General features: G+C 38.5%; 1 protein-coding gene across 6 annotated transcripts in view; it reads left to right on the top strand.

Annotated features, from left to right (window-relative positions):
- ATP2C1 (ATPase secretory pathway Ca2+ transporting 1) overlaps nt 1-27,543 on the top strand; it is a 162,076-nt gene that overhangs the window by 10,269 nt on the left and 124,264 nt on the right. Inside the window, exons 1-2 of one of the 6 annotated variants that reach the window (XM_029940304.1) lie at nt 20,865-20,941; nt 21,763-21,945. The exons of 3 other annotated variants lie outside the window; for them this stretch is intronic. In XM_029940304.1, coding sequence (XP_029796164.1) covers nt 21,940-21,945 — 6 coding nt within the window. In that variant the 5' untranslated portion in view covers nt 20,865-20,941; nt 21,763-21,939. Of the gene's footprint in view, nt 1-20,864; nt 20,942-21,219; nt 21,462-21,762; nt 21,946-27,543 lie in introns of those variants that run through there. 2 more of the 6 variants (XM_029940303.1, XM_029940305.1) reach the window with 2 other exon arrangements.

Below are 27,543 nucleotides of genomic sequence, written 5' to 3'. Positions count from 1 at the left end.
TTTTTTTTGAGGTTAAGAAACTTTTTCTTTTTAATTTTTTTAATGTTTATTTATTCTTGAGAGACAGAGCATGAGTAGGGGAAGGGCAGAGAGAGAAGGAGACACAGAATTTGAAGCAGGCTCCAGGCTCTGAGCTGTCAGCCCAGAGCCTTACTCGGGGCTCAAACTCACAAACTGTGAGATCATGACCTAAGTCGATGTCGGCCGCTTAACCAGACTGAGCCACCCAGGTGCGCTGGTCATCTATTACTTTTATGAAGTGTTAGACATGTCTGGGAGATATGTGGATGCTGAGTTGACTTTTGAGCTATTTCTAATCCTGTTATCTGCTCTTAAACTTACCTAATCTACTGTGCAGATGCCTTTGAAAAACAAGAGTCAGTAAACAGAGGAACACTAAAACTTTTTTCGTTGAAATAAGCACATTAACTCAAATGTAGAAGCCATTTTTCTGAACTACACTGTAGCTTCTTATGCACATTCCTAAATTTGCTACCCTATTTCACTCCTCAGTTTGCCTGCAACATTTTATTTGCTAGCTTTTATTCAGAATGGAAGATGATGTATTTTCTCACCTTGTCCGACAGTTCCATGCTTTAACAAGAAAAGAAATGAACTTCCCACGTACGTTGTACTGCTCATAATCTGCTGTGAAGAGAGCAGAAAAAAAACACTGGAAGTATTCTTCCCTGCTCATCCTAATGGCAGCATATTAGTAGGGCTATTTCAAGACATACAACTTGGGGCACCTGGGTGGCTCAGTCAGGTAAGTGTCCAACTTTTGCTCAGGTCGTGATCCCACAGTTGGTGGGGTCAAGGCCACAGTTGGTGGGCTCTCTGCTGTCAGCACAAAGGCCACTTCAGATCCTCTGTACCCCTCTGTCTCTGCTACTCCCCTGCTTATGCTCTCTCTCTGTCCCTCTCAAAAATAAATAAACTTTAAAAAAGGCATACAACTTGGATTATCCTTCAAGAATAAGGAGTTTTACATTTTTATTAAATGCCTTCTATGTGCCAGGAACTTGGCAGGTTTCTTTACAGACATTGCCATTCAATCTTCATAAGATCTGTACAAAATTGATGGTATTATCCCCACTTTATGGATGACACAGCTGAGGTTTAGAGAAATGGGATTGCTGGAACATACTCAGAAGCGATGGCAGTAAGGTTTTAGCTCCAGGTTTGCTGGTCTGACTCCAAATCCTGATTCGCGACCTCATAATGAGCGACTTTCTACAGAGGGCATCCCATTCTCACTCTCGGCTCTCTTACTTCTTTCCCTCATATTAGATTTCTTCTCATTTCTTAGGATATAGAGGTTAAAAATAAAAATAAACCTATTGTAACTACTCTGCAGGGAAAACAACTTAAATCCTTTTAGGGTGAGATCCACATTTTTGAGAGGTATTAAAAAAACAAAATTCAGCTGAGTAAATTTTAACTATGTTATGGGCTTTATTCAATGATTCATAAATTGGGGAGGGCTCCCATCCAGTAGGTAAAAACTCTGTGGAGTAGTATGAAATGAAAGACTGTTACAGGCAGAAGTGAGAGGGACAGTAACATATACTACTCAAAAGTGGATTATGGGGCTCCTGGGTGGCTCAGCTCGTTAAGTATCCAATTTTGGCTCAGGTCATGATGTCACAGGTCGTGAGTTTGAGCCCCGTGTCAGGCTCTGTGCTGAGAGCTTGGAGCCTGGAGCCTACTTTGGATTCTGTGTCTCCTTCTCTCTCTCTGCCTCTTCCTCTGCTCAGGCTCTGCCTCTCTTTCTTTCTCTCTCGCTGTCTCTCAAAAATAAATATATATTTTTAAAAAAGTGGATTGGTTGTGTCAAGGTCATCTTCCTTCAGGGGACGGCAGGGATCTATCAGGCAGATTACATCACTAGTGCTGACCAAGTGATTCTAGGTTGACTGATTTATGATTCCATTCCTGGGAGATGCTGAAACTCTAAGTAAGTTGGGTAGTAAGTCTCAGTCTGTTGATATGGGCTTAGCATAAGTGACTCCACTGGGGGCCTGTTGTCTCTTAACAATTTCCCCTTTATGATAAGATTTTCAGCCTGAGAGATGTGATCCAAATTTAAGGCATTGGTGCCACTCCTAGCTACTGTTCTAAAGTTCTCGCAATTTCTGCTGATCTTCTGTGTGGTATTTACAAATTGTGACATCTTTCTGCCAGATCTCTGGTATTCACAGGTCATAACCTCAGGTTTGCATTTTTAAAGTTGGTAATTCTCTTTGTTCTATTTCTGATGTTTGAGTCAGAGAGATCATTTGCTTGTTGGCTAGTGGCTGGGAACAGGCATTTAAAGCTTTGAGAGAATAAAGCACACCAGCAAGGCTACCATGATTATTATAAGCAGGATAATTCCCAATGTCTGGAATGCGCTTTGGAGCCATGGTCCCCCAAGACTCAAACCAATAAAAATTACTTAAGTTAAAGGAAGATCTCATTGAAGGAGTCACTCTCTTTCTTTTTTTCTTTTAGTTTTTTTAAATGTTTACTTATTTTTGAGAGAGAGAGACAGAGAAAGAGAGAGAGAGAGAGTGAGTACAGGGGAGGGGCAGAGAGAGAGGGAGACACAGAATCTGAAGCAGGCTCCAGGCTCTGAGCTGTCAGCATAGAGGCTGATGTAGGGCTCTAACTCACGGACCAAGAGATGATGACCTGAGCCAAAGTCACAATTAATTGACTGAGGCAGCCAGGCCCCCCGGGGGGGAGGAGGGGTGTCACTTTTTTAAGCCAAGTGGCTTATTCAGTGATTTTTATGTAGCTGTTTCCCCTTCCCCAGCAGTGTTAATCTGAGGGCAGCAGGTGGTGTTTGCTACAGACACCTCCTAGCTCAGTTGAAAGATACTCAAAGGCTCTTCTATTATCAAGAACAACCTTGGTCAGAGAGTCTAATTTTTGTTGGACGGCTATTGCTTTAGCAACAGATTCTACAATATCTTCTAGAGTTAAGGAGAGGTTCATGATCAGATTTTACTATCAATATCTACAGTTTGGGTGAATTTTTCTCTTCTCAAGGTCTCCCAAATATCCTGAGGTTCCTTGGCCTGCCAGGAAGTGACCTTCCCTCCTCATCTAGTAAAGCTGCTGGGAACCCTGTAAGCAAAGTACCAGACAAAGTCAATTTTTCAGAGGGGCTTTATTGGCTCCATAAAGTCAACGTTAGGTCTTTAAACCTACCTGCTCATATCTGAGTTTATGCATAGCTCTCTCAAATATGACACTCCAGTCAAAGCCTGGCCAATGTAACCGGTGTTTTTAATGACATCCTGCTACAAGGAGAACAGATTCTTATTGAACTTATGCAAATAACTAACTGTATTGCCATGAAAAGAATACTCAAGAGTTTCTGAATTCTGGAGGGACCGGATAGCGAGGAAAAGTAATGTTTTATCTTTGTTTAACAAGTTATGCTTTACCAAATTGCTCTAAGTCATAGTTCATTTAACAGAAAATGTTTCTTTAAATCTGGGGGGGGGGAACATTAAGGAACCAGCATTGTTACAGAGAAAAAGTCACAAAAAATTATGTTCATTCAGTCCTGTGTAGTCAATAGTTCTGCTTGAATTCAATTTTTCCATTAGTTCCTCAAATTCTTACCCAGTCACTCTTATATCTTAAAGTCACTAAACACCTGTAATTGTCAAAGTCCTTTCTATGAATTTCCTTGAAGATGGAGCACTAGTGCAAATGCCTCAGAGTAAACAGTGACTGTAAATGATAAAAGACTTTAAAATGGTCATGGCTGGGACACCTGGGTGGCTCAGTCAGTTAAGCGTCTGACTTCTGCTCAGGTCATGTCTCTCTCTCTCTCTCTCAAATAAAAAAATTAAGACATAAAAACATTTTTTTAAATAATAAAATGGTCATTGTTAAAGACTTGGTGACAGCTCATTGTAATGCAATTGGCAAAGAAATTTGGTTATTTCTGTGACATACAACCTTTTAAGATATGAACTAGAATTATGACAAATAACATTATACCAGCACATATCAGATTTCTAGAAATATCATATAATTTCCAGAACACTTAAATTAATAACATACATTTACAAAAATATAGCTAAGAAGATTCAGCATCACCTCTTATTTGATAATATTTCCCATGTAATTTAACAAGTCAAATAAGTCTAATTAGTTTAACTTCTTTCTTTTTATAAGCAGAGAGATAAAATCATTTACAAATTTCCTGGGACCCTCTAGAAAGTCACAATGTTACTTCCAGCTCAAAAAAACATTCATTTAGAATTTGATTTTGGGGAATTTTGCCAAAAATATCAAAAGATTTAAAAATATTTGGTCATGGGGCACCTGGGTGGCTGTCGGTTAAGCATCCAACTTTGGCTCAGGTCATGATCTCACAGTCTGTGAGTTCGAGCCCCGCATCGGGCTCTGTGCTGACAGCTCAGAGTCTGGAGCCTGCTTCAGATTCTGTGTCTTCCTCTCTCTCTGCCCCTCCCCTGCTCACTCTCTGTCTGTCTCTCAAACTAAAATAAAGACATAAAAAAAACCCCAACTTGGTCAAATAGGATCATAGGACACTGTGAAACATACTTAGTTATCAATTTCATTATATTACTAATTAAAGATTTTTTCAGGTAAATACAGCAAGTTAAATTGTTGTAAACAAAACAAAACTTTAGTTCTTTTAATAGATAGGACCTATGTTTCTTAAGTAATCAAACACCTGACAAAGACAACAAGAAACACAGGAAACTATTTTGATATAACACAGAATCTTTGTTTTCAAGGCAGGTTACTTAGAAAGTAAAGAAAAACCTTACAACAATCTCTTATTATCAAGAGCAGACCAATGGACTGGGAAAACTTTATCCTTTTAGCAGATGAAATAAAATTAAGTTTTAGTTTTAGTTAAGTATACATACATTATTGCTTTAAAGCTTATTTTAAGAAAAACCTTTTAAGTCCATTCAGTTTTAGTCAACTGACTACACAAAGTAAAACTCTCTCTCTTTTTCTCTCTTTTCCACTCTGAAACAACAAATAAATTCATTTATTTATGTTTTCCCTAAGAAAATCATATCTCTATGCCTCATAATTTCTCTTAGCCAAAACAAACATCCTACTTTCTTCCACAATTGTTTCCCTTATTATTTCTAATAGCTTCAATCATATATATTAGCATTTTTACCCCTTAAAATTTGAGTTTCTAGTGAACAGTCTGTTACACCAGCATTCTTTGGTCAATTTATATACACATTTCATAATGTCTAGAAATATATGCTTCCTCATAGTAAATTTTCCAGTGTGTCGCAAGATACGTCTACTAAAAACCCAAGTATTTTTAGTTCCTTTGTAATAAGAAGCCAAAAGTAGGTAAACTATGTTTAGTAATTAATATTTCACTATCTTATTTGACAACGATCTAGATAGTCAATGAATTTAACCTAACTCATCATTTAACTTAGCTTAGCAAAACTTAAAGTTTCAAGTAACCAAAATGGTTTGCATACTGTTTTCTAGACAAACATACCATAAAACATAATTATTTTTATTATTGCTGAACATTTCACCTAAACACTCTTATCCCATTTACATCTATTTAATTCAGTTATTCTTAGCAATTATGTCTAAACTACTTAAAAAAAACTTCATGAGACATTAGACAAAATAAGCTTTCATCTCAAGCTTTTTGTTTTCTGACTAATTTTGTAAGAGATAACATGAACTTATTTGACATTTAATAAACCTAGGTAGAATAAACATACTATATTTAAGGCTAATGACTCTAAAGACATGACTGTTTCAATTAACTAACAAACTTAAACTAGTTTTTATTACTAAAGATTAATCCTTGATCATGCAAACTTGAAAAACATTTAGGTTGTTCAAATTTCTGAGAATTTTAGGAATACTAAAGCATATAAGTGCTTAATTTTCCTTAAGACAATTAAATAGAGTTGTTTTACAAATTAATTTGGCAATATCACCCAGATGTAGGAAAATACACACATCTACAACACAATTTATATATAGACACACATAAACGAATAGATAGATACAGACAGAGAACTTATGGCTTTGGTTACAAAATTTTAGCCAAATAATACAGAATGCATCAGTTATTTAAAAAAATATTTTATTACTAAAGTAAGCTCTACACCCAACTTGTGGCTTGAACTCATAACCCTGAGATCAAGAGTAACATGTTCTATCAACTGAGGTAGTCAGGTGCCCTCAAAACTCATTAGTTATAAATGAAGTTGTATTCAAATTGCATTGCTGGCAGATGGAATAAGTTATGTTTATCTGCTCATATAGCTACAAGTTTTGTTTTTTACTAATATTTGTGGAAAAGACAAGATATTTTTATTGATCTAAGTTCCAAACAGCCTTTACCTCTTTTTCCTTCTGATGAGAATTATTTCCCTGAAGTTTGCATTTCAAAGAGGTGGCCTAGATAAAAGTTCCTGGAAGAGACCAGGTAGGACATTTACATCTTAAAGCACAGGGGAAGAATAAAAGTTCTTCCAAGAAGAACTTCTGTTTCATAAGGGCAGAATTTTTACAATAATTATAAGCCTTTGGAGATGAATAGGGGAAATTTGGAGATTGGCAAAAAGGATAGGTGGACTTTGAATTGTTTCTAGAGCTGTATTTCTGGTTTTGTGAAGTTTCCTTTCTTTCTTTTTTTTAATTTGTTTTTCCCAATGTTTATTTATCTCAGAGAGAGAGAGAGAGAGAGAGAGAGAGAGAGAGAGAGAGAGAGAGAAACAGAGAGACAGAGAGAGACCATGAGAGGAGCACAGAGAGAGGGAGACACAGAATCTCAAGTAGGCTCCAGACTCCAAGCTGTCAGCACAGAGCCTAATGCAGGGCTTGAACCCATGAACCATGAGATCATGGTCATGATCTGGGCCAAAGTCAGATACTTAACTGAATGAGCCAAAATTTTCTAAGATAAGGACAGTTGCTTTTAATTCCTCAAAGAGCTAGGTTGTAGCTAGCTTGTGCTGAGCCATTCATCCAACTACATTATCTTAAGTTTGCCCATTTATATCAGGGAGATCTTCAACTAAGATGGAAATCAAAAAGATTCTTATGTTCTGGATTTAGAGCTGTCTTTGGAATGCTTTAGTAAATCCCTTCACAAAGATTTCAGAATGTTTATTTCCCTCTGGGTACATTTAGTTTAGAAAAGTTTTATCAGGCTCTCAATATCAGCTTCCAATCTGGCCAATTTCTGACCACAGAGCAACTTTGAAAAAAATCCTTTCAGATATCTTCTCAGTGTTTAGGTGGGACGAACAGCGAATATTCCTGGCGCTATACAACAGCCGCTTGGATGAAAGAGGCATCCCCAAAAGATACTATCCTCCCAAGATCCAGAGCCACTCACAAAGACATCCAAGAGAAAGAAAGAATTAGGTAATTTCTCTGAGGGCTGGCAGCAGTTTGGTAGGATCCTAGATGCAAATGGAGTTTAACTCACATTTCTGTCCAGCTGGGGTACAACTCATGTTTCTGTCTGGCTATATTTTGGGGTCCTCAATCTGACAGTTACCACCCCAAGTTCTCAGGACACAAAAGACAAATAAGAAGGTAATGGCGGTCGCTGGGAGAGCAGAGATTAATACCAGTGAATCTCGATTTGGAGAGGAAGGGACAGCATGAAATTTTATTTTCCTCCTTCTACCAGGCATTATAGACAGAGGTTTGGGAGAGCTGACTCTGGTAAGAATTCTCACCCTTTGCTGGCTTCTGCTGACTTTTCCAGGATGCCATATGTAGGCTTCAGTATTTATCAGAATGTGGTAAAGTTTTCCATTAATTTTAATTTTAGTTTCCCTTGGCTGTTTAGAGAAATAATGTAGTGGTTTCCAGAAAATCCCTCAGAGTCCTGTCAGCCCTGTAAGGGTCCATATGGGAGTCCTCCCTCCAAAGTAGATATGGGAGCATCTGTAAGACAACTACCTTGTTGGACTTTTGTTAACAGTCTTACAGTCTCTTCAGAGTGGAAGATAATTCAGATAGAGGATTACGAGAAAGAGTACTCAAGTACAGGATAGAGGGGAGCAGTAGGAGTGACGTCAGTCTTATAATCTTTTGTTTTGAGTGTCTCTTATATCTTTAATTTTACATTAGCCTTTTGCAACAAATCTTTCAATGAAGATACTTTGGAATTTTGAAGTCTTTTGAAGGCTTCTGCATGCCAATGACAATAGGTATCCAATTCTGTTTGTATGCTTTAGTAAGATTTTGTAAGATTTTCCTATTTTTGTAGATATCTACAGTTTCTGGGACCATAGTTCTTAGACATAAAATAAGCAGGTGTGCTAGAAGGTGGCACACTCAGTTCTTTGGAACTTAAGGATCCTATTCCTTTAGCTACACCTTGGGTCTTTGGGAACCAAATTTATACCTGTGATGTGATGCCAGGTTGTGGAATGTGTGGTGTTATACAGTGTACCTTACTGCACAGAAATTTTTAAGTGCTTGACTCATATGGAACACCTTTGTGGCTTTTGCCTTGTGAGGTTCTCATTAGCAATAGCCTCTACCTACACAAAATAATGGGAACAAGCCCGTGCACAGTAACACACTGAAAGTAACCAAAGAGATGTTACTGCAGACTGACAAATAAAAGGCCTTATGTGCACCACCAGCAATTCCCAACATGGAACTGGGAGCCTGGGGAAAGGACTGAACCAGCCCACCCCGACAAATGGGAACTGGGGACTACGATTCCAATCAAATGAGGAACTATGGACAAACCAAGGGCTAACGACTCGGGTTCCAGGTAGAACCTTCTGCCAGCTCAAACTGACCTGCTAAGTCCTCGACTGAGGATTGTGGACTGAACCAAGGGCTGAGCACTGTCATTCTTTAGAGCCTTCTGTCTGTCTAAACTGACTCAAAGCCAATTGGATCTTGAGCTCAATACAAAGACAGCAGAGCTCAGAACCAAGAGGAAGGTATCCACAGCCTTCAGAAATGGCCAGAAAGAGAAGTCAAAGGGTTCGTGGATACCAATGCCTGTGTGTCTTGTCCCAGAATCCACCAGAAATTTCCTCTGGATCCCCCTGCTGCCAATGAATCTGTTAAAAAACAAAATTCAACTGAGTGAATATTAAAGAACTTATTGGCTTTATTTAACAATTTATTAATTGGGCAGCATCCCAAGTAGATCTGAGAAGTATAAAATGAAAGGCTTCTACAGGAAGAACGTAAAAGGGTAAAGAAGTTGTACTGGGAAAAAAGCAGATTGGTTGTGGCAAGGTCATCTTCCTTCAGGGGATGGCAGGGGTCTATCAGGCAGATTACCTCACTAGTGTTAACCAGGTGATTCCAGATTGACTAATTTAAGATCCCATTTCCAGGAGATGCTAAAACTGTAATTAAATTGTGTATTAGGTCTCAGTTTGGTGTCATGAGACTTAGCATAAATGACTCCATTTTGGGCCTGCTGTCCCTTTTTTTAACAGAAGTTTCAAAGTTATTCAATTTGGGGGAACTTCTTTATTAAGAAAAAGAATACAAAATTGTAACTACTAAATTAGAGACATAGTGACTGTTAGAATAGAGCAAGAAATAACAAATCACAAATTTGGGTGACAAATTTGAGATGACAAAATCTGGAAAAATATGTGTTGTAAATAATTAACTAATGCATCCTAAGGTGTTTTTAACTAATTAACTAATGTGTTTTAACTAATTAACTAATGCATCCTAAGATGTTCATACATTTTTGGCTATAGATTCTTAAATCACCAGTTCCGGTGACAGTGATTTTCTAATAGTCTCTGAAGAGATAATAACAAATAATCTAGACACTCCTTTAACATACTTAATTTATATATTTTTTTTATTAGAGTACAAAAAAGTTCCATAGACTAGCTTCTGGATCTCTTTCTCCACCCACATACTTCAGGTGCTGGGCACTGGTGGATACATTTATATAAAGATTTCAAGCCTTGTGATTTAGAATAGCAGGAAGTAGAAATATTCTTGGATGTCCTTTCTCTACCAGGACAGCCAGCAATAACTTAACCATACACAGACATGAGCACAAACCACATTTGTAGAAATGAAATCCAAATCCAAGTGAAATCTAAACATATCTCCACCTCAACTTCCTTTAAGCCAGATCCAAAATTTGCCCTTGGGCATTCCGATACTACTTGACACGAGAATTGTGATGGAGGAAAAGTCAGCAAAAAGAGTAACTCTAAAATCAACTGCAGTAAAAATATCCTTTGCAAGGTTTACTGAACCATAAGACCATCAGAACATTACTAAGGCCTTTAAAGGGGCCTCTGTAAGTGAAGGGCTCTGAAACTTAAGCATCCTTGGTTTCCAAGAATATTAGCTCTGGAGGAAAGGTATAACACAAAAAATGATATTTATATCATACATAATGCCCAAGAGTTCATGCCATAGGGTGGGTTTAAAAGTAATGTTGTGCATGGTACTATTCCGAGCAGCTTTCAACTCCATGGAATGAGACAGAGGATGTTCTTTCAGTGTATTTTGCTCTATAATCAGGAGCACTATGAAGATGGAGATGTTCTGATACTGCTAAAACTCAAAGGTTCCCCCACCCACACGCCCCCATTAATATTTGCTATTATGGAATAATTTGCAAATACGACAGACCTCAAAACTCCCACATTGGTGTAATTAGTATTAAACACACCATTTACTATCCTTCCAAGCTGGCCAGTTAACACACACAGAGTATCTTATTCCTGTTAAAGACTACACAGTAGAAAGATTATAGCACTAAAGTCTTAAAGAATTCATTAAGACATAATCAAGCTATTGCAAACTCATCTGTTATTTGCAATTATAATATAGTTACTGTAATGTGTCTCCAAATAAAATCACCTTTATGTTGGATTTCTTTGGTGAATTTTGCTCCTTGGTGATGTATTCAAATTCCCAGTTTTCTCATGTATATCTTCCTCTTGATAGAAACTCCTGACTCAGCTTAGTCTTCTTCTTTCATTCTACAAATAACTGTCCTTAAATGTTGACGGTCCTTATAATCGTGTCCTATACCATTAGCCCTATTAGACTATTTACCACTAAACCAGACGATGGCCTATAAGTACATATCAAAATAAATAAAGCTTATCACAGTAGTATTTTGGTCATATATATGAGTGCATAGTTTGTAATCAAATTGTTTATACTGACTGAATCATGTAAAATCCTATTACATTAGTCTTTAAAACAATTGTTTTGCTCGGTCGACATATAATTTCTGTATAATGTACTTTAGAAAAAAATTTATAGCCTCTGAAATGTTATATAATTTTTTAAAGGATCAAACTATTTCTCTAAGGAATAAACTGTTTCAATAGAATGGCATTTCCCAATTATGAAGCTTTCCCCCACTTCTTTTATCTAACTGGCCTGCTAAAACTTGATACACCTGGTCAAAGCAGCATTGTTGCAAAGGCTCTGACCTGAAGTGAGAAAACAACGACTAACTTATGGCTGGGAACACAACTGTAGCTCCATTACCCATGCATTGTCCCTCTAGTGTTTGTTTTCCTCCATACCAAACTGCGGCTGTGATGATATGATGCTTAGAGTTATTTAAGAGGGGAAAAATATCTCTTTATGGTCTTAATGTCCTTTCCCCTGGTCATTTAAAATAACTCATTTTAGGCCAACAGGTATCTACTCAAAGAAATTCAAAGCCCTATAATTTTAAGAGTTAAAATTCTCTTAATTTAATTCATTCTTTTAGAAATGCTGGAGGAGGTTTAAGATACTGATATACTGATACATACTCTCACGCTATTTTTTTTAGAATTGAGGACTATTTTCATGACCAAAATATTTTTAACTAAAAGTTTTAAGTTTCTTGTAAATCAGTGCTTAAATTTTAGCACTGGTATCATATGAAGGATTAGTTAAATTATAGTATGTGAAGCTCTACCCCCAGAGTTGCTAATTCAGTAGTCTGAGGTGGGGCCACAGAATTTACACTTGTAAAAAGTTCCCATGTGATAGGGACCACAGTTTGAGAACCATCGATGTAGGATCATTTGGTGATGCATAGTTTCAAAGCCAAAGTTGACAGGGGTGGCACCTTCTCAAGCATGTATACTATTTGGAAGATGGAGAGTCATTGTCAAAGCCTGGGGGATAGTGATGATGATTTAAAGCATCATAGATTCTTAAAAACTTTTTTAAGTTTATTTATTTTGAGAGAGAGAGAGAGAGAGAGAGAGAGAGAGAGAGAGAACACACAAACACACAAGCAGGGGAAGGGCAGAGAGAAGGAAAGACAGATTCCCAAGCAGGCTCCAAGCCATCAGTGCAGAACCCAATGTGGGGCTCTAACTTACAAACTGTGAGATCATGACCTGAGCTGAGATCAAGAGTTGGAGTCTTAAATGATTGTGCCACCCAGGCACCCCAAAGCTTCATAGATTCTTAACTGACCATTTTCAACCACAGCTACTCCATGCCCAGTAGCATTATATAATTTTCTGTAATGCAGTAAGTCACTAAACAGTGTCTTGCTAGAAGTGTTACAGGATCCCTGCACCAGACAGTCAAGAAAGAATTTCTGAGACATGGTACAACTTAGTAAGTTTATTTAAGTAGCACAGAGACAAGACCCATGGGTAGAAAGAGCTGCACCTTTGCTGTATGAAGCTGGTGGTTACATGCCTAGTGCTCATGGTAGAGGGGATGTACAGGGAGTATGAGATCATAAGTGTTTCTTTGAATTTCTACTCGTGGAACTACTTTCACAAAATTTCTCCGGTGCTTATCATTCAGCTCCATATTAACTATTGGTGAGATGTACAGGCAGTCATGAGACCCTTTAAGAATGTAACAACCAGTTCGTATTTGATCCTTATCGGAACTATGCAGGCTGTCAGTCAGTCTTCTGGGCTAAAGGTGAGCATTTTCCTGCTTCTATCCCTCATCATAAGAATAATCTAAAATCTGTTTATCTTTTTAATTCCTTCTTTTGTAGCTGTTTACTCATTAAAATGATGTGGCAACTGAGAATTTTAATTGTTGATTTAAATTATGGGATATAATAGTTGTATATCCTCCATACTATATAAAGCCATTATGAAGTTTTAAAATTAAAAACAAAATCTCTCTGTTTTTCCTTGCCCATAGTCTGGTTAATATGTAAATATAAGCTCAGAAGAAAGAAAAATTTATCACTTGGAAAGATAAAATAAGTATTCCTATACTGTTCCGTGGCTTTTAGATCCTTAGACTGTGTGTCTTATATGTATTTTGTTGATTTTTCAATAAAGCATGTTAATGAACATGTTTCAATTACCTATTGAATAATCTCTCTAAAATGCCTGTCTGAAATTATTTACTCTTAGGATTATACTTCCATTTTAGCAGTAATTTCAACTCTGAGAAGATTAAACCCAAGGGATTCTAGAATAGCTTCTGCTTGGAGCATGATTTCCCCAGTGTCTAAAGGTTAAATAAGAACAAGTGATGGAAGTAGACAATGACCAATGATGTTGTAAAGTCAAGTCCTCATTAATTAATGTATTCTTGAATGTCATCAAATGAGCTGTGGGGCAGATATCCTAGGTTCAGGAATTAATGGCCATCAGGGTTGCAGGGTGCCTCATTGAGTTGAAAGATGCAAGAATTTAAGAAAACAGAATGATAAATTGTAAATGTAATTCAATAAACAGGGCAGCTTCTTATATATTCTCTAATGGGTCACTGAGGTAGTATTAAGGAAATTGAAGCCAAGATGGATATTTGACTCCTGACTTTGACATTCAGTAGTGAGAAGTTCTTGTGCAAAGTGCTTCCTCCACCTGTGTGAGTCGCAGCCTTGTCAGCTATAAAAAGCAATTAACAAGGTCTAGTCTGTTTACCTCACAGGGTTGTGAGGATTAAATTTAATTATGTACATGGAAGTGTTAGGCCAACTGAAAAGCCCTAAACAAATGTGTAGTTTTGTTGGCTGTTCACTAAAAATTGATTCTCATTTCCCTAGATGTAATATAAACTCTTTAATCAGGTATGCAATCATTACCTTTTCAAATGCTTTTTCAGGGTTAAAATGAGCAATTGAACATTTAAACTAGGAAAGAATATATTAAAATTTTTTTCTTAATGTTATAGCTTTTTAGCTGCTCTGTTAGAAAATAAAAATAAGTTGATGTGCAAAAATAAATATTTTTGTCAAGTTAGTTTGGAAAAAAATGACTGACATACCTCAGAAAGGTGTAAACTTAATTTTTACTTTAGCAAACTCACAGTAGAATCTATTACTAAGTAGTCATTAGCTGAATAATTAAACAAGAAACAAAGTTAAAAAAGACTGATGTTAGGGCACATAACTATGTAAGAAAATAAAAATTCTTTTTTTTAAACTTTTTTTACTTTGAGAGAGAGAGTACACAAGAAACAGAGAGGGAGGGAGAGGGAGAGAGAGACAGATAATCCCAAGCAGGACTCGAGTTCATAAACGGTGAGATCATAACCGAACCGAAATCAAGAGTCCAAGGCTTAACTGACTGAGCCACCCAGGCACCCCAAATATTTTAAAATCGAATTAGTTTTCAAGAGTAATGTGTAGTTACATAATTTAAAATACTCCTGATTAGTAATAAATATAATTTGTCAAAGGAGTTTCTGAAATTAATAGCCAATTCTTTACTTTATATGCTAATATGGAAATCAGGTAATTTAAAAAACAGAAGGGCACTTGGGTACCTCATTTAGTTGAGCATCCAGCTCAGGCCCAGGTCATGACCTCACAAGTTTGCAGGTTCAAGCCCCACAATGGGATCTGTGCTGACAGCTCAGAGCCTGGATCCTGCATCCTGCTTCGGATTCTGTGTCTACCTTTCTCTTTGCCCCTCTCCTGCTCATGCTCTTTCTCTCTCTCTCAAAAATAAATAATAAACATTAAAAAAATTTAAAAAAAACACTCCCTTGTTCATTTTCTGACTCATGTCTTGTTCTGTAACTTCCCACTGATTAACATTGCCTTTAATATTAAGGTACTTTATTTAATATTTTATCATTTCATATGTCACAATACTTTGAATTCTTTCAATTTGTATAGAAGCAGTCAAAGCATCAACCAGTACATTAATCTGTTTATCTAAACTATTTTTTTTCTCATTTAGAACTCTATCAATTAGGATGCTTCTAGCTGCAAGTAACAGAAAAATATAATTTATTATCTCATATTAAAGAAGTTCTGTGGTAGGACAGGCTGCAGGACTGGTTGGTTTGTTAGCATAATTATGTATTAAAGGACATGGCTTACTCTGATCACTGCTTTGTCATCTGTGGTGTTGGCTTTTCTGAGGTAGAGGGGAAGGATGGGTAATAAGGTGGCTGCAGCCCTTCCAAGCATTCCGAATTATGGGGAGGGCATGCTAAATCACAGATTGCTATATCCAACCACCCAGAATTTCTGACTCAGTAGGTCTGAGTGGGATCTGAGAATCTGCATGGCTAATAAGTTCCCAAGTGCTGCTGCTGCTGCTAGTAGTGGGGGCCACACATTGAGAAACACTAATTTAGACTAATGATCCTGGAAGGGAATGGATGATTGAGGATCACCGGTAACGTTCATTACAAGATGTACTTTATCGTTTGGAATATAACAGAGTTCCTTTTGCTCTCCTCATAGGGCCTGATGCCATTTCTAGTTTGTTAGCTTCCTGTTCAATATTCTACAGAGGGACGCTGCTCACCTAGAATACAACATTCCTCTGGTGAAGGCAGCAGTTTCTTAGAAAATAGATTTGCATTCAACTGTTTGAACTAGGGACTGGTTGAGTCAGTTCAAGCTCCCCGTTTGTACTTCAGCTTATTTGTTCCTATCCTGTAGAAAGCTTTTTTCCCTTTCTTTCCAGAATCTCCATTTTCTTAATTTCCCAAATATAGAATATTTGGCAATATTAAGTTGTTTTTAATATTTTCTGAAGTAGGTTAGGTGAACATTGCCTTTACTAGCCAAGAAAGTAAAGTTGCCTGAAGGTATATGAAATGCTGCTAATCTAATTTTCAACATATTTTTTTAAAGTTTTATTTACTTTTGAGAGAGTGAGCGAGTAGGGGAGGGGCAGAGAGAAGGGGAGAGAGAGAGAATCCCAAGCTGGCTTTGTACTTCCAGCCTGTGGATCCTGACATGAGGCTCAAACCCAAAAACTGGGAGATCATTACGTGAGCTGGAAAGCAAGAGTTGGATGCCTAACCAACTGAGCCATCCAGATAGCCCTATTAATCTAATTTTCCATCTGATTGTTATTTGTAGTGATGAATTTTCTAACCTGAAGATTTAACAATTTGCTTGTGTTGCAAAAACTCCTTGCTGCCAGTTTGTAATTCTCCTCTATCATCAGTCTTGCAAACCACCTTGCCAAGTTGCAATTCTCCTTTCTCTGTTAGCTATTGCATAAACCATCCCTTTGGTGTGGCTTCCCTATTTTGTGTGGTATGCTTTATAGGAATATGGTCTGCATGACTGTCCAGGGCTAAACTTCAGGATCCTCATAAAACCTTAGGCAATTCCTGCACTGATCACCCTCTCTAATTTCTTACCATAATGACATTTTTGTGCCTTCTCATTTGTTCTCACAATAGGAAGCACAGTGGAGAGAGCTAATTTCTGCAGGGGGCCTGGAAGGACTTGGGACAAGTTCAGGCAAAGATGCGAGCTTTGCACAAAATATTTGACTTCTGGAAAATGGTGGGCTAGAACACTTTTAAGTGCAAAATGTACCATTTTGTCAGCCTGAGGAAATGCAACCTTTCCCAAAGCTCTCTCAGACCTCAGTGTGCAACATAGTACACAGAGATTGAAAATGTTTTTGATGAGAAATTGAGTAAGCATATACCTGGAGGGAGGAGGCCTAGGCTATTACTGCAAACACAGCAAGTGGCCAGCAGATATAATATAGAATCTGCTTGATGGTTTCAATTAATTTATGACAATCCACTCACCTGCAAAACTTTCAAACTTAGTAGAAGATGCTGGCCAGTGGCAATTCAAGGTAGTTGGCTATTCTAAGGCCTCTTGCTTATACCTAGTCTCTAAGCTGTCTTGTCCAAGAATTAAGAGTCAATATTTTGATCCTAAGGTAATACCTGAAGACTGTGCAGGAAATTATAATGCTTTGCCTTTGCCAGATATTGATATACATGCCCTCAAAATCCAAAGCACAAGCTCAGCTGACATTTTCTTTGTGCGTGGAAGGGGCCATCTCAACATTATTATCTTTTAGTTTCAAATGTTCATGTGGGTTCAAAATCTGGGTGTGAAATTTCATCTTCTCTGAGCACTGCTCAGTTTTTAATACTGCTTACAATGAATAGGGCTTCTTCTCGTTCAGACCAAGTTGTCCTAGCTAACCTTTGTGGTTTGAAGATTTAAGTTCAATTTTAAACCTTGGAAAATCACTTAATTCTTCTTTGCTTCACAGGAAAGTAGAAGCTCATGTCTTAGTTTGATCATAGGTAGCAGGTAGCAAAGCCAAAGGTGAGATTATGTTGTTTTAAAAAAAGGTGGAATTATGTTTATTCATTCAACAACAAATATGTATTTATGATGACCATTTTCCAGATTACCGATTTATTCAATAGGTCTTTACTAAGGTACTTATTACAGACAAAGTGGTTTTTGGGACACAGATGAATTATGGTTTAGAAACTAGACAGTTCTTTTAAATCTCGGGGTATATGTAATATGGAATATCGTGTGTTCATTTTGTGTGGGAAGTCCGGAGTCAACTTCTGGATATGAGACTCATACTCACTTTGCTCTTCTTCCTTCCCTTTCTATCTTTACCTGCACCTCCGTCTATGTGCTGTTCCAGTCCAGAAGATTGGTACTACATATCAAAGATCCCAAATATCACCACAGGCTCATAACTTGTTGAATGGGGAAGTTGAGTCACATGTTAACTTTAAATTCTCATTCTCTAGTTTCTTCTGCTCAGTTCCAGCAAGCATTTCATGTTTAGAATGCTAGCAAGTGTAGAAGCTATGCAATTTGGTGGGTAAATAAAATCTTTGCCTATCTCTGTGCTAATAAAGCCAAAACACAGGTAGCTCATTTTTGAGCCCATTTGATTTTTATTCTCGCTCCTAATTTTTATTCTCCCAGCACTGCTAAGACATAGAGTCAGGCAGATGTGTAGTGATTCTGGCAGGTGATTGTCAGAGACTATTTCCATATGACATTTCTCACAGTAAGCTTGTGTATTTTGCCAAACTTGACCCTTAGCACGTCCTTTTCCCATAGGAAGAAAAATACTTCTCCTGTTCCATTTGAGTGGGTTAGCTTATAAAAATAAAGTGTTGTGTCTTTATATGCTTTTAAATTATCTCCCTTAAAAAAAAGACAACTTCTTTTCTAGCCCCAATATAAAGTTCCTAAAATCTTTAACTATTAACCTTTTGTACTTAAAACAAGGTTAAAAGAGCCTTTAAAATAAAACATTGAGGAAGGATTTTGAAATAACCTTTTCCAGGTTAAATTTTAAATCTTAAAGGGCCACATATTCCTTTATCATCCAGGTTTATAAAAATGTCAGCTATCAAATTTCATACTAAAAACAGGATGCTCACATCCTTTGTGTAATAAAGCACAGTATAAATAAAATTAGGACACCATGACTGTTCTTCCTCAATCTTCCCTATTTGTAATATTTTCCCCAAGCAGAGATGCCTCACAAATTCTCCTTTATTGCTCATATGTGAACACGTTTTGCATCAGATATATTTAATTTTGTAGGTTACATATTCAGAACAGAATGAGTAGATTTTTAGAGCATTGCTTCATAAAGAAGAAATGAGGGAACTTGAACATAATACATTCATTGCCATTAATCTCATTCTAGCTAACAGTCAATGCTTTTGTTTGTTTCTCTGTATAATCTTATATTTTTATAGTTGCCTATAATTTACAACCTGCCTTCACTTTATCAGATCCTCACAACAATCTTTTTAGGTAAAGGATAGTTATTATGCCTACATCTGTATCTATAATATCATTATATGTAGGTATATGTTTGGGTGAATGTGTATACACACATATATGTGTATCTATATGTAATGCAGTGTACATATAGTTTAGTCCCCTTTCCCCAAGATGAGTAGGTTGAGATTGTATACGAAAGTCTCATGGCAGGTTAGCTGGTCAGAGGAAAAATGCTGGGAAAAGGAAGAGGATTTCTGAAGCTCGTGGCTTAAGCCTTCCCCATTGCTCTGGCTTGAATAGAGTTAATAAACACTGTCTTTCGTATACATAGGAAGCTACTGATGTTGGCTAGCTCGGTGGAAGAGGTGTTCAGACACAGCCCAGAAGATCGGTCTGTGAAAATGCAGTGATGAGGCTGAAGGATCTGCTGAGTGGTTGTACCAGCTATCCTTTAAGGCTTTTTGCTGCTCCCAACCCCAGGAATTTGTGAGAAGACTAAAGGTGGATTAAGAATGCAGTATATAACACTTCTTCTGGACAAAGCCGGTTTTATCCAGTTTCTTTTTTGCCTTAGCAATAGGAACAATGGCTTTCATAATTTAGGCAACCAAAAAGTAAAACTTCCAGTGTAAGCTACTTTAGGTGTAAGGCATAGAGTGATATAACCTTGGGGGAGTTAAGCAATCCAATATCAAATTCTGTACTGTGAAATTACTCTCTTTGTAAGATCCTATGTTAGTATCAAATAATGTCTACTTTTAGAGTTTCTACTTTAGATGCTAATGTTTTTAGTAGTATGCTGTGGTGTCAATGTCCAATCAATATGGTAACTAATAATCATGCCAATTTGATTACAACATTGAGCAAGAGATAGCACATTCATTCTTGTACAAATGAGGCTTAGAACACCACCGGGTAGACAAAATTCACTAAGCATGGAAGCCAAAGGTGTGTCATAGATAGTAACTCTGAGACTAGATACTAGTTCATCCTAATTTTTATGGTTTGTTTTGGAGTTTAAAAGGGACTTCGTTGAATAAATCTCAATGTTTCTTAATTGAAAAATAAATCCAGAAAGCTGTCCAGGACTTGTGTTCCTAGACTAGTTCCACTTACTTGGAATTAAACAGAGAAGACAGGTAACCCGGTGGTCCATTTGTTAATTTTGACGTTGAACATGTGGTCTGAGAAACATATTGGGAAGTGTCACAGCACCTGAGATAAGGGGCAAGGTTTTTAATGAGAATGCGTGTTGATGGAGAGAAATACCTCTAGCACACAAGGGAGGATTTTTCTGCGGTCTCTAGAGAGTTCTTTGTGGAGGATGCGGTCGAACTCAGCAGGTGTAGCCCTGCCCTCTACTGGATTTGAGTGCGAGAGGGCTTCGGTTTAGTCTCTTGTGCCTGGTTTACAAAGGTTTAGTAACATCAACCAACCATAAAAATCACTTATTGGGGTATTTGGGTTAGATGCTGGCAAAAACCATAGCCAGTGGCCGCAGGTAATTCCCATTCTTCGGTTTCTATCTCTGGACGTTCAGTTTCTAAGTTGTTTCAACCTTTCGGGTTCCACACACTCGAAATGAATAAAAGAGGCCGAGTCCTCCCTTGAGCTCTGAGGGTAATCCTTGCCTTCTCATTACATACAGGCAGATCCCTTATCGGGATAGAACTTTTGGAAGTCGCCCGGCGATGACCTACTCCCGCAGTCAGAGCACAGGAGCCGTTCAGGGGTCTGGAAGTGAGGGTGCGAAGTGCCAGTGAGAACACCAGTCTCTCGGCGTTCGCCCCTTCCCTCGAACGGCCTCGCGTGGCCTGCCGAGATTGTGACGGCCACCCCGAGGGGAGGAGGGGCTTCCCAAGACGCTTTTGTTGAGGGCGCTCCAATACCTCCGGGACGGGGAGCAAAGACCGTGCCTGCCCACTTGGCCCGACCCCGCGGCTGCCTCTTGAGAATGCGTGTCCGGGGCTGGGGAGCGGGCGGGTCTCCGACCCTCGCGCCCAGTGGGTGCGTAGAAACGGGCGGGCACCGTACCCGGGGGTCAGCGAGGAATCTCCACAGGGCAGGTAGGGCCAGGGCAGGCCACTGGCCCCGCACGCCCTCCTACGGGACTGCTCCGCACCCAACCAGAGCCCTTTCGGGGCGGACCGCTCGGGCATCGCTTCATTTCCGCCGTCTGCTCCAGTGCATGCCAGTGCGCGTGCGCGTCTCCCTCTCGCAGCGGAAGTAGTAGCGACAAAGCTCGGTCCGCGGCGGGCCCCGGAGCGCTGTGCCGGGCGTGCTGGGGCGGGGGGCGGCGGGGAGGGGCCGAGCGCAGGAGGCGGAGGCAGGAGCAGAGCAGCGCGGCCGCGCCGAGCCGGCCGGGCCGACCGTGACGGGTCCCCTCACCTCCTCTCCTTTCCCCTCCCCGAGCGCCCTCCCGTTCGCTCCTTCCTCACGCCGGGAGTAGGCTCCCGCCTGGCGGCGCCGCTTGGCGAGCCACTCCTCTTCGCCCCAGGCGCGCGGGGCGCTCCCGCGAGCCCCGCGGGTGAGTCCCCGCAGCCCGGAGGAAGGGAGTCTGGGGCTTTGGGAGGGCACCAGCATTACCTATTGCTCCCCATTTCCAGAAACTTCCAGGTCCTGAGGGAAGGGGCATCTGGGGATATCCCAGCTTGGGGGTGGGTATCTTCTCTAGGGCTCCGCTCCGCTGGCGTGAGCTGGGGGCGTTGCGGGTGGCGGGGGGTGGGGGTGGGCGCGCGATCTGGGGGCTCCTGAGGTGGTGGCGGGTCGGGGGTCTACCTCCTCGCGCTCTCTGTCGTCAGCGCCGCTTTTCCTGGTTTCTCTTGCAGATGCTGCTGCTAGGGGTGGTGGGAGCAGCCGTGGGACGTGTGGCCGGGAGAGGGGGTGACAGCCTGGGATTCCGGGGGCTTCTCTTCCTTGTCCTCCTCTCCTCTCTATTCCCAGTGTGGCCACGGCTGACACTAAAGACTTTGTAGCCATCAACCCAAGTGCAGTTTCGATGGAAAATGAAGGTAAAGGCCCCTGGCAGACGGGTTGCAACGCGGAGTTGAGGGTGTGGTGGTTTGCGTTTAGTTGCCTTTCTTTTTCCACCTTTTTATATTCCTGATCTGATTTTATTTTTCCTTTGTGAAGTATACAAGGAATTGCTTTCATAGGATACTCGCTTTATTTTGGAACAGGGCGTTTCGGAATTCGAGGTACTGTGGGCTGACTGAGCTTTATTCTGCTTTCCCGAGAAAGCTACTGTCTTTAGCTTAGGGAATGGAAGGGAAGTTCTCATTTCAGATAGCATATGTGCTTTTTTAAATAGCTGTTTGAAAGGAATCACTGGAAGGGAAGTGGACATGGAGAGGGAAGGGATGGACTGCATCTCTGTATTTGCATATCAAGACTTGATAATGGTCTGTGTCTGGATTGGCTCCTAAGGACGAAAACAGTTTTTTTTTTCCTATTAACGCAGACTTGTTTTTCAGCTCATAAAAAATAACTTTGAATTTAATGGAATGTGATGGGGTGATTTCCTTTCTTAAAGTTCCTCCCTATTTCAGAGCATCATTTAGGAAGGAGGTTGACAGTAAAATTTGTCCACTGTACCCTGTGGACCACTAAATTATCATTCACATGTTACTTGATTCCTTTGGCCTCATTAAAATATTTAATGCTTTTCATGACATGCACTGGTTATTTTTCAAAAGCACTGAACAGCTCTGGATATTATTTTTTTCCTTCTGAAACAACTACACTTACTCTCTCTACGGACTTGTGTGTGATAATCTTTTTTTTTCTCTCCCCTGGTCTGCAAGATGCTATAAAAGATACAGATTACAGTTTGTCCTCTTGTATCCTTTGGTTTTTAAAATCTGTGTCGGGTACAAAGGAGCTGCAATGGAGCTTACTGGTGGTTTCCTCACTTGTTTTTCCGTCTTTGAGCATGTAAGCTTGCTTGTCCTAAGTAGGACCGGTAATTTTAGAATAGGTGTTTCTTACACAGATTATGTTCTGCTGCTTGAGACCCCTGGAATATGTGGGAGATATGAGACTCACGATTATATTGCTCAGTTTTACTCTGGGTGGATAATTGGTGGAAGACATTTTCTGAAATACCAAAGTACCTAACTGCAGAGGAGTTAACACTATCTAACTGGGTCTTTAGAAACAGCATTTGAAAGCAGGAATGTTTTTGTCTGATGGTCTGGACAAATCACTCTTCTGAGGCTTTCTCTTCTTTGTTTTTTTGGTTTACAGATTTCAGAAAGGCACAACCTTTCTTCACAAGAGACAAAGAATATTAAATGCATTCATGTACCTGATTCTTGGTAGTTGTATTTTAAATAACATCTACAACTTGAACTGCTGCTTTCAGAATGTTAACAAATTTAAGAGAGTAGCCTAAAGTAGGTGTATTCTTAGATGTTGCTTTTATTTCTTCGTCTATTAGGAAAAGGAGCATGACTAATAAAGATGACTCTCATATTGTCTATTGATGTGAGAGGGAGTGGTTGTGAGATTCGAGCATGGTGCATGCTTGTGTCTGAGTGTATTATGTGGCTTCATAGTAAAAGATTATACAGTTCTTAAAAAAAAGGGTTTCTTGCCTCATAATGATCAAGAAGCCATTTTTTATCAGTTTTTCATTACCATAACATTTTTTCCTTTTTCATAGTTAAACATCTGTAAGGAGAATTTGTATAAACCTAGAGTTTTCAGTGGACTATTTTGAAATATATAGAATATCATTCTTTCCTTTTTTATAGTTAGTATCTTCCTTTGACATGGTGTAATAACATCTTGGGAGTGTGAAAAAAAAAGTGGATCAAATCATGCCTTAACCGCTAAAAGTTGTGTGACTTTAAGCAGATTATAGTCAACCCTTGAACAATGTGTTGTTTAAGGGTGCCATCTCCTCCGGTTAAAAATATACTGTAACTTACAACTTCCCCAGAACTTGACTACTAATAGCTTATTGTTGCCTGGAAGTCATACTGGTAAAGCTGATTAACACAGTATATACTGTGTTCTGACAAGAAAGGAAGCTAGAGAAAAGAAAATGTTAAGAAAATGATAAGGAAGAGAAAATAACATTTACATTACTATACTGTATAAAATCTATGTAAGTGGACCCATGCAGTTCAAACCTGGGTTCAATGGTCAGCTGTATTTCACCTTTCTTCGCCTCTGTTTCCTCATCTATAAATTAGGATTGATAGTATTTAGCTTACATAGTTAAGAGGGTGAAATCAGTAACTTCCCCTTGAAGAGAATAAGGTATTTAAGAGCATGAACTGCGGAGCCTGGCAACCTGATTTGAATGCCAAGTCCCCGCTTAGCGTAATCTGGCCTTGTGCAAATTATTAAAGCTTTTTGTACTTCAGTTTCTTCATCTATAAAATAAGGGTATTGATAGAATCTGCCATATGAGGTTGTTACAAGCAGTTAGAACAATAGCTGGCATATAGAAAGTGCTCAATAAATGATCGTTATAAATAGCCTAACCCAGTGTTTGTATACTAGTTTGCCATCTGGCACAATGTTGTTATGAGAGTTCAGATTTGAGAGAACAACAGTAGTGGCTCTGTATGAAGTTGCTGTTATTAGTTAGGGAAAGGGTGAGTTAAGTACAGAATTTTCTGTAGTGTTATAGCTTTAATTCTGTAGAGAAAGTTGGGGCTCCAGCAAGAGACCAGGGGCCAGTGTGAAAGGAGACAGGTTTGGATTTGAATCCTGATTGGTAACATTTTCCTCTTCTAAAAAAAATCTGATGAGTTACTATGCTTCTGAGATTTCCCATCTGCAAATGGGATAGTGCCATCTTGGAGGTTTGAGGTGAGAAATAAATGAAGCCTGGTGTGTGTAGTGCCCAGAATCATGGTTAACACATGGTTAGCATGCATGAGTGATGGACTCCTCTAGTTGGTTTCTAGATAAATTACATCTCTTGGAACATACAGGGTGGCTCCCATAGGCATTAGCATGAGGGTTCTTAGGTAGTGTGTAATGTCTACAATAGTTGGGGGGAATGACTTCATCCTTGTGGTTCCTTTGGATAGTGGTAGTAATTTTCTTTGGCACTTCAGTTTCAATTCTTCTGGACCTTTATCCCATTTCTCACTTAAATTATATCAGGAAATCCTAACCGGTTTTGAGCGTTGGCCTCCAGGATGCTTCCTTAGTATTTCCTACCAGTCACTGGAGGTACTTGAAGTGTTAATTTCCTGGAGTTTCAGGGATTAGTCCTAGACATCCATTTATGGAAATCCTTTTGCATGTTTGAAACTCCTCTTTGCATGTTTATTTTGAATTTAAATAGATAACATTTAGGAATCTGAGATGTATAGGTAAATGGCTCTTTTCCTCATTTTTAAAAAATTATTTGTGTTTAAATGAATGGCTTATTAGAAAAGGTATTTCTAGCTGGAGAATTTTGCAAATAGTTTCTTCTTTACCCTTATGGATTTTTTCCTTTGGCAAAAATTTAGTCTTTTTCATCAAAAATATAAATTTAGTGTACATGAAACTAATACAGCCTTAAATATTTTTTTGACTAGTGGATAGAAATGTGACAAATAATCTTCAAGATTTCAGGGCATGTTTAATTTATAGCTATAGGCAGGGCTGGGAGGCCTAGAATAAATTCCTTTGATCTCTTTGGATAGCATTTGAAAATGATAGCATGTTTATTTTTTTTGTTACTTTAAAAATAGGTTTTTGGTCAAATTGTTAATCATCTAAGAATGTCTCAAGAAAAGATTGTATGTTAGGATAAGGGTAGTTGGAGGAACTGTCAGTAAAACAGACAGGAAACCACCTTAATTGCCTTCCTTTAACTAGAAATAGGAAGTCAGGTTATAAAAACATTTTATTCCTTTAAGTGTGGAAAACATAATTTTGTTTGCATTTTTGTCAATAAAGTAATATTTTCAGTATTTCTAAAAGGGTTGAAACTGAAAGAGATTATGTATATAACAGCATCTTATAAAATGTAGTAATTTAACCCAGAAGAAGGATGATGCAGAGATTATTTGTAAGCAATAGCTTTCTGACAGTTGAATCCTAAATACTTGATTTGTTTTAATGTTTTTATCATTCATTTCACATCAGCAGAATTAAACTGTTAATGGCAGCAGAATCGATCAAAATAGTCTACTAGGAACATACTCCTTGGGGCTCAAGGTTGATCTTCTTTTGAGATCTTGGTTAACCATAATATGTTTAACAAGGTTATATTTTGTTTTAAAGCTGGAAAGAACACCATAGCTTGATGGTAAAGTTAGTTGGTGTGAATTTTAAATTACGGTGTTGTTACACGTAGCATCTTAACTTTTAAGGGTCAGTTCAAAAGGTCTTCCTATATTTGTTAAAAGACATTCTTTTTATAGTGATTTCAGGAGTTAGTTGTGACAGGATTATCTTTATGATTTTCATATGGACAAGTGTTGGTAAAAGGCAGTAAAGTAAAAACTGATTGGGGGAGCTCTAGATTAATGCCATTATGTTGTACAGGGAAGGATTTCTCTGAAAAGAAATGGCAGGCTAAATTGACATTGCATTTCCTTTTGAATTTTTATGGCTGGTGTTTATATGCATTTATTAATTATATCTTCCATCTGCAGGCTTTTAAGTTACTATCGACAAAGGCATACATCTTAGAATTACAAGGAAATTCCTCAAATTGTCTTGAATTAGATTAAATTAGGCTAAGCTTATTGGATACATTTAGAAAAAATTTGAGTGAAATATTAAGTATCATGTCATAGGTTACAGACAGAAGGAAAGTAATAGTGTGGGTCAAAGGCATCACATTACAATAGCTGTAACTGGGCATGTAATTCAGATTCAATCCCTGCCTTTTCTTTCTGCTTCGAGGTAATGGAGAATGTGTGAACTGGAATTATTTAATATTAGCTGTTATTATAATTGCTTAATTAAGGCATTTTGGCCTGGCTTTTGATCCTTTCATAAAGGTGCTGTCTTAAAATTGTGTCCCCCAATAGGACATGCATGACATATCTTTATTTTTTCTGAAAACTCTGAGACACTGAAATATCCTTGTAGAAATTATTTTTACTTATTTACTTACTTAAAATGAACAACCTGACAAAGTTGGAATTGCAGTAGGATCCTGACACTAAATATATTTGCCACTTTATAGGAAAATTCAGAAATAATAATGGAAGTAGAAATATTCAGGATCATGTATCATAATTTTCTTGAGTATTGTTTTTTAAAACTGAAGTATAAATTAAACTTTTGGTTAGGTTGTGAGTTTCAGATATTGAATTTAAAGTTATCTTGATTGTGGGATCTTAAAGTTAAAAAGCATCAAGCAATTCCTAATGATCATTAGTACAATGAAATTCTGTTCCCTGCTTACAGGAGAGATGAACTTTGGAACAGGTCTTGGATTTCCTCTCATCTTTTTTTTTTTAAAGTTTATTTATTATTTAGAGAGAGAGAGCAGAGGAGGGACAGCGGGAGTGGGGGGACAGAGGATGTGAAGCGGGCTCCATGACAACAGCAGAGAACCCGATGCAGGGCTTGAACCCACAAACTGTGAGATCATGACCTGAGCCGAAGTCAGATGCTTAACTGACTGAGCCACCCAGGTGCCC

The sequence above is a fragment of the Suricata suricatta genome, chromosome 5, assembly GCF_006229205.1.
Source record: "Suricata suricatta isolate VVHF042 chromosome 5, meerkat_22Aug2017_6uvM2_HiC, whole genome shotgun sequence".
Classification (NCBI taxonomy): domain Eukaryota; kingdom Metazoa; phylum Chordata; class Mammalia; order Carnivora; family Herpestidae; genus Suricata; species Suricata suricatta.
This window is presented reverse-complemented; position numbering and strand designations above follow the sequence as displayed.